Source organism: Aphis gossypii, chromosome 2 (assembly GCF_020184175.1).
Source record: "Aphis gossypii isolate Hap1 chromosome 2, ASM2018417v2, whole genome shotgun sequence".
In the NCBI taxonomy this organism is placed as follows: domain Eukaryota; kingdom Metazoa; phylum Arthropoda; class Insecta; order Hemiptera; family Aphididae; genus Aphis; species Aphis gossypii.
The window spans coordinates 88,006,578-88,017,797 of NC_065531.1; the positions used below are offsets into that span (position 1 = coordinate 88,006,578).

General features: G+C 25.3%; 1 protein-coding gene across 1 annotated transcript; it reads right to left on the reverse strand.

The window, feature by feature from the left end:
- Positions 1-1,774: 1,774 nt before the first annotated feature.
- On the reverse strand, positions 1,775-11,220 carry LOC114119379 (major facilitator superfamily domain-containing protein 6-like). The gene is made up of 8 exons (XM_027980911.2): positions 11,070-11,220; positions 10,925-11,013; positions 7,728-8,090; positions 4,885-5,072; positions 4,288-4,424; positions 3,105-3,226; positions 2,788-3,030; positions 1,775-2,108 (listed from the first exon to the last, which is right to left on the reverse strand). Exons 2-8 carry the CDS (start codon positions 10,989-10,991, stop codon positions 1,885-1,887), a joined length of 1,344 nt encoding a protein of 447 aa, XP_027836712.2. The 5' UTR covers positions 10,992-11,013; positions 11,070-11,220; the 3' UTR covers positions 1,775-1,884.

Genomic DNA, 11,220 nt, shown 5'->3' on the forward strand with positions numbered 1-11,220 from the left:
TATGAACAATTTTTTTTGAAATGTCTATAAAAAATTTTTTGATGACCAAAAAAACAAGATAATTTAATACAAAGTTCCTTATGAGTTATTCTTATTGTAGCTAAAAAAAATTAAAAATCGTTAGTCACAATTTTTTTTTATAAACGTTTATAGTTCAAATTTTTAAAAGTAATTTTAAAGTTGAAAAATCATAAAATTTTTTGTGTTTATAACTAAGTATTGAAAATACAACATTAAGTTTTTCATAAGTTTTCCTTTAAGTAGCTATAGAGAAAACTCGAAACATCATTATAGGAAAAATTTTAAGTGCGTTTGAATTTTAAATTTTTACGAAATAGCGTAACAATAACGTTTATCTTTAAACGATTTTAAATATTTGTTATTATTCAAAAAGTATAAGTCGTAGGTACTTGAAAATTTCACCGGTTATTTAGATTGGCATTTTCTTTACATGATTTAATTTTTAAAATATTTTGAATTTTCTTGAGCTATTTATAGACAATTGAAATTTTCAATTTTTCTAAGATTTTTTTTTTTTGAAGTGTCAATAAAATTTTTTGGCGCAGTCAAAATACTTGAAAAATTAATACAAAGTTCCTCATAAGTTATTCTTATAGTGATTAAAAAATTATAAGAATACATAGGCAGAGTTTTTTTTTTTATTAGCATTTGAAGTTCAAATATTGACAAAAATTTGTCAAAACCATGAATATTTGCAAATTATTTTGTAGATATAATTCATAAAAATTTTTGTAAAAGTAGCTAAGAGTTGAAAATTCAATACAAGATTTTTCATAAGTTTAGCTATTATAATAATAATTATGAAATAGCTTAAATTTTGGTGTATTCAGGCCATTGAAACATAAACCACCTTTTTCACCAACTATTCGAAAGGATATCCTAGGCTGACAAATCATCTTCGTTCAGAATCGTTTTTTGTATATATTGATACCTGTCATTGGATTCAAATTTAACACTCCTATCATATATAATAATAATGATCCATACGGCACCTAATGTACAGCAGAGCCGTACCTATTTACCCGTATTTACCCGCTTTTCATTTTTTTTTTTTAATTATTAAGAATAATTAATTATAAAAATAATTATTAATCAAAGCTACAAAACTTAAAACAGAAATTCAATAACCTTAAATCTGTACTTAAATAATAATTTTTAGTTCTGTCAATCATCATCTCATAATGTCATTGCGATTATGCTGAGAACAAATTTTTATACGAATTTTACCATCATTACTTTTACCAATACTCTTATAATATAATTCATTATTGAAAACTCAACTAAAGAATTATATTTTTTATTACATGATGCAATTAAAATTGAATCACACAATACCAGAAGTAATTAAAAATATATTCTATAATTTTTCTTATTAATAATAATAATTATAAACTCCTCGATATTAATTTAAACTTAAAAGTTTCAAATAGAAACTTAGAAAAATGTAATTTTTAATTACTAAAATGCTCATTTTATTTTTAATAATTCTATGTTTAGAAATATTTGTAATTTATTTTTTTCATTTGAAATAGCTCACGGGATTCAAAATTCAGATCATTTATTTTCTTGTATAATAATTTATTAAAAAACATTCTTCTTATGTAGATTCTGTGATAGGACTAAAACAAAAAAATAGTTAATATTTTAATTAAATTATTTACGTTGTAATATTTGTTTACTAAAAATTATATTTTAGTAAATTATTATATGTTTACCGGTAAAAGAGTTCGCGTCTGGGATTTTTCGATGGATATTAAGGTTTGAAAAATCTAAAATATATAATATTGTACTAATAATAAATAATACAACAATTTAGCTATTTCTTTTGTAAGTAATAACAAAATAATATTCTAGTATATAATACTAGGATGTTAAAGTTAAGTCTTCTCCGAGATTATCATCTTTTGTTTCAACTTTACTATATCTGTCCTTGACATCTTCATTTATAGTTAAACGATTTATTAAATAATTGACAGTAATTTGTGTAACACAAGTGAAAAATGCAACCACGCTCAACAGCTTAAACGAATCAATACTTCCGATATGTTTAAACATATAACCACCAACGAAGCTTCCAATGGGCGCACCTAAAACATAACCAATCAATGTTATTAATATAATATTATAACTCGTCTAGTTCATTTTGGCCATTGGCTGACGTCAAAGTATTGGGTTACCAAAATAATACAATAGTTTTCTCAGTATAACATAGTTCTTGGACCCCAGTTTTTTAGAAATCGTAACGATCCCTGATGGTCAAGATGAACTGGACGAGTTATACATTGTTTTATGGGGTGGTTCGACAAGCATGCTCATATCTATTTTAAATTTGTTCGTTTAATAAAGACTTTTAGAAATTAATAAAATATTTAAATTAACTTAGAGTCTATATCTTCCGAACCCTTAATATGGACCTATTATTACCCTTATTAGTTATTATAAAAGTTAAATAACTCAACATTTACTTGTTAAAATTTAAAATTTGCACTTGAAAGTTTCCAATTTTATTCAACAACATTTTCGGAAAATAATCGGATGAATAATTTACTGTTTATAAGGAGGATTGTCTTAGAAAAAACATAAGTTTATATTTCATCATATTCTTTCTAAAGTAGTTTGGAAATTTGAAAATATGGACTACATGCTAATTTAAATTTTCAAAAATAAAATTTTGAATAATTACGTTATTTAAAAAGAAAGAGAGAGTATTTATATTTGGTAAATAATCATGTATATTATTTAATGTAAACATTATAAATATCGAACCTATTCCCGTGTACGCCGTTCCGACGACTCCTTGAAGCGTTCCTTCAGCGCCTGTAGGAGTTATAAGAGCCGCATACGAGATTGCTGCCGAATAAGACAGAGCAAACGTTATTCCATTGAGTAATTCAACTGGTAATGCCCAAAGAGGGTTTTCGATGATCGTGTAGACGGAGAAAATACATGTGAACGTAAAAAACACTATGGAGAATATGGTCATGTGATCCACACGTTTCAGTATGTAGCCTATAAGATATAAGAGATATAAGAGGCAATCAATCTAGGTTAAGTTATAAAAAGATTTTTAAGTTAGAACTTACTGGATAAAAAGAATGATGGCACTTCACCACCAAAACATTGGATTAATAAAGCTGTTCCTTGGAGAGTCTTCATCCACGGTTTCATTTCGGGGTGGAAAACATTCGACAAGTCTTCCAAGTACCTATATACATACATTTAACACTGTGATTTCTAATTAACAAGATTAAATATAATACAACGTACATTCAAAATAACTGATTTTCTAAACCTCAGATTATTTGTGTTATTCAATTGTGTTATTATCATAGTAATATGTATAGATATCATAATAGAATATTAAAATATACAAATAGTATTATTGATCTATAAACTTCTTTTAGTTCTAGTTAAGAATATATAGTATTGAACTTTACTATTACATTTCATAGAAATATGTTTGTATTACTCTGTTAATAAAACATAATTATGTTAAGATTTTTATTTTTAGTTTTTAGACAATAATAACTATAATATATATATAAATAATTATTGATATTAAAATATATTTTTATTCAAATAGTAAATGAGTTATTAATATTCAGGGTCAGTAGTGTGGTGAACTGAAAATTGACCAGAGGCAAAAAAAATTACCAAAGACCCATCCACGACGACGAAAACAATGAAGGGAGGAGTAGTAACTACTCAGTAGTTAACATAAATTAATATAATTAATACAACTAATAATATTTTAGATCAATATTAATTACCTATTAAGTGCATTTACAATTATACCAAATTAGTCTTAGTTACAATTATTAAACTAATTATTACTTAAAAGATCATCACCCAACTCATTACGTCACTGTTAATACTTATTAAGCCATGTTAACTATATTATATTGTTGTGTTTTTCTTTGTATATATTTTAATAATAAATGAAAAGTAATATCATAAATCAATTACCTATTGGTTATGTACAATAGTACAATAGAAAGCACATATTTCTATTATTTTAAAATACGTATGTTATAGGAAAAATTGTATATTGTTAAGTTTTATAGTTTTAAATTTAAATTAAATATCATATTATTTTAATTTAATAATGAATAATGATACAATATTTATGTAGGTATATTTGCAATGTACTGTTACAACTTATAGTACCTTTTTAAAAAATATATATTTTTAGTGTTTTAAAATGATAAGGTCATATCTTGTATAATTGAAATAATATTCTTGTAAATTATATAATTTATTGCTTACCAAAATACGAAGTTCCATATGAAAGATATAAAAAATCCAATAAAAACAACCCAAAGAAGAAACGCTAGTACTTTACCTTCAGTGAATACTTTTTTCACATCAGAAGCTACAATGTTGGTATCATTTTCCTGTTTAACCTATAATACAAAATAAATAAATATATAATTATTTTTATGACATGAGTACATCAACGATTTTGACAAGTGCATTAAATATATTATTAGATAGGACATTGATTTATTACACCATATTCAAATTAAGATCGATTGGTTTTCAATTTAGCTAACTATAAAACAATTTTAAGCAAAATCTATTAAAAGTTAACGTTTGGAAAACAATATTAAAGTTAAATCAAATAAAAATTTAAAATTCTAAATTATTATTATTGTTTTATTTGTGTAAAAGTTAAGTTTGATTAAATTTTATTTGTATTTTAGTAAAATGTAGTAAAATGTATAAATATAAAATAGGCACGCATAATCATTATACGTTAGTAAATATTGGATAAAAAAAATAAAGCATAAACGCCTTAAACACACACAGTGGATAATTTTAATTATAAGATGTCTAATAGATTTTTGATATTATATACTATACCTTGAGTTTAAACACCACATATATATCTAAAAGGAAACATATCAATGCAATGGCGTAACCTGGAGCATAGTTTTTGTGCTCTAGTCCTGTGCTGTACCAGTCTACACACACACCGGAAATAATGGCAAACAAACTCCAACCAATAGATCCCCACAACCTTTGTTTTCCATAATTATTTTTGTCTTTGCCTTGATAGAAAACACAAAGACGATTCAACTATAATGACATTGTAAATATTATTTGATAACAGTATATTTTAATGAGATTAACTTAATTATAAAACAGGGATTGATTATAAAGGGGCATTATACGATAGTGCCTATTGACACATAAAATCATTCTTCGAGATGTTTTGGTTGCTACAAAAATTGAATACTTTTTTTCCTAACAGTTAAGTTAGTAAATAAATGTGATTTACCTTCTTGTGTTTTGGTATTTAATACAATTGTCAATTAAACATGGTGATTACTGCTTATAAATTAAATAATATGTATAATTAGGGAAGCATAGGTACTCATATTATATCACTATATAATATAATATTATATTATTAGTACTTATTGTAGCACATACAATATAATTAGCCGCGATGTTGCTGTTCAGTGGTCCAAAACCGGTGGCCTCCGTGTTTATTTCATTATTAGGCCCTGCATTGACGGAATAAGTATTTTATTGGACGCCTAAACATTTCCCCGGCCCTCGAAAAATGTTTGTTGCTCGATTTTGGCCCACGAATACAAAAATATTGCCACGAGCCACAGCTTTAATTGGTATACCTACGTAATATTAAAGTCCAATGTGTTTTTAGTTATATAATTTAAATCAATAAATTAATTAATAGTTATAAGTTAAACACTTATAACATTTCAATTAGGTACATTGCAAAATATAATTGAAACACGCGTGTTAACTAAGTTATGAAAATTATAGTGACCTATGACTGTTATGAATGTTATTATAATATGTTTTATTTTATATTGTTTGACTTTCGAATATAAAATACGTAAAATTTGTCATTCACGTTGACAAAAATGTATACAAGTTATTGTTTATCGCACTTTTCTTAACGATCAATATTATCTATAGACTCCAAAATAATATATTTTAAAAACGAAATACTTTTAATGGGTTGACGAGATAAAATAAAGGACTAGGGCCATGCTTTATTGTTAGGTGCTGTATCATGCTAATTGCGCATACAGGTATATTAGACTTATTAGGTACAATAATTGTAAAAAAAACAAGTTAATCACTAAAATAAAAATAAAATGTTAAGTATTAAAAATAGCTTAAACTAGCTTAATTACAGAAATTTTAATTGTTGATTTCTCGTACGCTATGTGACTGTTTTAGATGTTTTTATTCACATATAATTTATGAGTTAAAACTAAAACTATAAGGGTGCATATTGTTGACTATAGTATAGGTAACTATTCAAATACCGGCGACGGCTACGACTATCTATTCTAATTTTTTAAAACTGTATAGGTATGCTACGTATTTGTTTTTTTCTCTATAACATTTTATTTGTAATTAAAGAAAAAGAACCTACTTTCCAGGTATTTCGAAGTCATACAGCTAAAACGTATTATTTTTATTTAATATTATATCAAATAAATAATAACTCACACTACTAATATAATAGTGACACAACTCAAAAAAAAACAAAATTTTTGGCAATCAGCCATTAAATGTTTAGAAAAAATACTACAAAATAAAATGCTTATTTAATTTATATGTTCTATTAATAAAAATATTATATTGAATTAAATTGTTTCTAAATATTTTTAGTAAAATGATTTAATTAAAAAATGTTTAATACATTTTGACTTATATCACTATTAATAACTGAAATCACTAAAAGATAGAGCAGATAAATTTGTATAATAATCCATAAAATCCAATAATCGACAATTTTAAGTTGTGCCACTATTCTTTCAATAGTTCAAACTCTTCAGGCAGTATATTTAAAATCAAGGGTCTTAAGTTATAACTTGGAAATTAAAATAAAATATAGATAATTGTTTAGACTTAGAATATAGTTGGTACGCACTTTCAATAACTTATTTCAAAAAAAAAAAATATATATAAATATATATATTTTATATAGTTTAAAATGAAGTATTCATTTAAAAACGAGATTGGTATGATAAGTCCCCTAAAGTCACTTTTATTTGTGAAGTTGAAAAAAAATAATAGTATAATACTTCTTAAATTTGTAGTAACTCAATTATTGTAATGAGCTTTTTTTAAAATTTTATTTTTAAATGAACTCAAATTATGTAAAAACATATTTAAAAAAACTTTAAATAATTTTTGACATAACGAGTGTTTAATTTCTGTTAAAATTACTACTCCAATTATATAGTTTAGTTTTAGTAGTTTAATAATTATTAATTACTAATAATTAAAGTAAACTTTTGTCATTAGTTATACTTACTCGCTTATGTTTCCTAGTATATAGCTAATTAGGAGATAAACTATGATTTTAATCAAATAATTTTTTTTCTTTACATTTTTATAAATTTTTATTCAGAATAATATAACTCAAATTTTGTTAAGGTGGTACGCTGGCATGATTTGATTTACTTATCTAAATACCTTTTACGTATATTATAATGAGTCTTATTCTACTGCTGGATCAATCTGCCTACACAATAATTTTAGTCTTTTAGAACATATTAAGTAGAGATAAAAAATTTACTACAGTGACTTGATGAGGTAATGATAAAAAGAAATACATAGTCGTTGATATGAAAATAGGTATTCATACTGTTCCTTCCCATAAATAAAATGTTCATACATTCTTGCATCATTAAAAGAATCATTGCATTTATTTTTACCTAATAAATCCATACAAATTGTGTCCTCTAAAACACTTTTCACTGTTCCATCCGTATTGATTAGGGCAATTGTAGTAAAGAATAACCAAAACAACGGCGACTTGATCACATCTAAATCGTTCATCTCTTCTTTTGAGGTTGTACCAGGAATTATTGATAGTAAACATACCAATACAAACGTGATTATTGAACTTAAAATAAACACTGACCGGCGACATTTGTATTTATCTGTAACTGCACCAATAATTGGTCTTATCAACATTCCTGGAATTGGTTGTAACATGAATATTAACCCAACAATGAATGCTGAATAACCACGTTGTTTTGATATTGTTGTCAAAAATGGGGAAAACGGTGCATAACCTGAACAAGTAAAAAGAAAAAAATGATTAACTTATAAACTAAATAGATTAATATTAAATTCTAACATGTAAAAAATACATTAAAAAAACATAGTTGAGTAGCGTTACTGTATATAAGGTGTCGGGTGAGCCATTATAATAAATGTATTCAATTGAATTTAGTGATATATTATTGTATACGAAAAATGATTCAGAGCGAAAACGATCTGTCTAACCGTTAAGGTATACCTACTTCATGTTTTTTGATACACTGCTATTAAAAATATAGTATTACAGTAAGTCGAGTAAGTTGATTCAATTATTTCCAAAAACGTAGTATTTATTTTATTATTAGTTAATTAGTCTTTAATTAATATAACAATATATATTCATAGATACCTACCATATTTAATTATTGTTATTAACTTACATTAAGCTATCATTTAGTTTACTGTAAATACCGTAAAACAGTTTTAGGGCCATTCTTACAATGTCCGGTTAAGTGTCGGTTAAGACTAACCGGTTGTATTCTATCGGTTAACTCATGATAAATTCTTCCGGTTACCGTATAATAGTATAGAATGTAAATAATATCTTATAGTACCTATACACAGTGCCGTAAAAAATCGGGACGCAGAATGTGCACCGCACACGGGCCACAGGCCTCATAGTATATTGCAGGACCTCAAAAAGACTAATGAGATTATAATACGGCCACATACCTAGGTCCTCGAGTAGTCTAGTTATGGCACTGCCTATACGTCGTACCCATGTATTGTGTTGTCTCCGTCTTACTAACGCACAAGATACACCATGGCAAATTTAGATTCAACAGAATTTATTTCATGCTGTTAGCTTTAATATAACTGTATAACAGCCAATTTGCATATTATAAAACTTAAATTTAAGAATATTATTAAAGGTATATCATAAGCTTTTATTAATATTGTAATTTTAAAGCAAATTATGGACATTTTAAAGTTGTAATATTTTACATAGCTTTAATTTATTTTAAAACGATAATTCAATACCTGTACGTGTTGTCTTTGTTTTACTGACATACAAAATTGTAAATTTTGGTTCAACAGAATCCATTTTATGTTGTTAGCTTTAATATTAGTCAATTTAGCTATGATGAAACTTAAAAATAATAATAATATCTTATAGGCCAAAGTATAATAGGAATCTCATAAACTTTTTTTAATATTATCATTTTAAAGTAAATTATAGATACCAATGTAAAATATTACAACTTTCAAAGTTTCAAATGCCTATAATTCACTTTAAAATTGTAATATTAATAAAAGTTTATGATATACCTTAAATAATATTCTTATATTTAAGTTTTATAATATGTAAATTGACTATTATATTAAAGCTAACAATATAAAAGAGATTCTGCTCAACAAAAATATACCATGTTTTACCTTAGTAACACGAAGACGACACATGTGAGTACGACGTTCTTAACAATGTATTAACGATAATGTTGATTAAAACCAGTTAGTAATGAGATATCATAATATGGTGAAAATAATAATATACATTTCATCGAACATTTTTCAGTAAATAAAAAATTGAAGACTTGTTTATATTATTATTTGTTTATTTATGTTTTATTAATTATCAGTAATATCTAATACATTTCCTAGGTATATTAATCAAAAATAAGAAATTCAGAGTTTTTGACCCGATTAACCTCAGATATCTTAATCATGCATTATGGTATTGATTACAATTTAATTAATATATCATTTCATGCGATGTATACACTTAGTATTCACTGTAATAAGGTCTACCAGGTTTATAATATGTTCAAATATGCATATTTTGTAATAAAACAACAATTTTAATTGAATAAAAATTCCTGATAGCATCTGTATGGAATTGATTGTATAGTTAATATTAAATAAATGGACACATTCAACACGTAAGTAATTACTGTGCATATCTATTAACAATATAGTAACACTAGATCCTATATTTCGAATTATCCATATAGTCTACAGTGCCGTAACTACCTACCGTAGCACCCTTGGCGAATTTTATTTAGACGCTTATTTTTGGTTTATTTCATAGGTACCTCTATCTATAGTTTTTATTATAAATATAATAATATTACATTTTTACGTGTTAATCAAAATGCTGCCATATTTTTAAAAAATCGAATCTTAAAACCAAGTTACAAATTTTTATTTAACTCAAATGCGCTCCTTACATTACTGCGCCCATGTCGCCAACCTCTAGTTACGGCACTGATAGTCTATATGGATACTTCGTAGTATGTACTTAACGCTAATTTTTTCCTTTATCATAATTATTTATTACGTCATAATCACATATTTTGTCAAACCTCCTATTTGATGCAGTGTGGAATTCAATAAAACATGATGCTGTATTTTAATTCAAAATACCTATTTATATTTAAATTTAATTTATGTTTCTAAATCAAGTAGAAAGCATATTAATATTTTTTTAGCGTACCTATCTATATTAGTTGTAAATCTGCTTTTATTATTAATTATTTTGTCTAAATTAAAATTATCTCGTAATTCGTAATTTTTTATAAATGTTCAACATTATAAAAATTAGAGTATAGCACAGTAATAAGCTGCAAGATTTTTATGCTCATAGTTAAATATCGTATGAAATAAATGCACAATAATTGATTGAAAATATTAAATAATAAAATGATACCAAATAATCATCAGTTGATACTTGATAGTAAAACCAGCTAGTACATCCCTTTTACACAACGAATAGGTTATATTATATACATGTATAAATTGAATATAATATTCAATAGAACATAATATTATACTGTAATTTTAAAATTTTAATACATAATAATCTTACCACCAATTCCTAAAAAATAGTGAATTTTCATCAGCAGCATTTTTCTATTAATCTGGAAGTATGGCATGTTTTTGGTTGTCACACAAACGCTGCAAGTCGATGTAAGTTTTTATTGTGTTATAGTGTTAAATTTGTAAACTATTACTTGTATATAAAATAATGATAAAGCACGTGTTTCTGAAAAAATCAATAATCAAGCTGCAGATGTTATTCCATGTACACATCCATGATGGTTACACGAAATTCAGTGTTAAACTACTAAACAAAAAATAAAATATAGTAACCGAACCGCACGA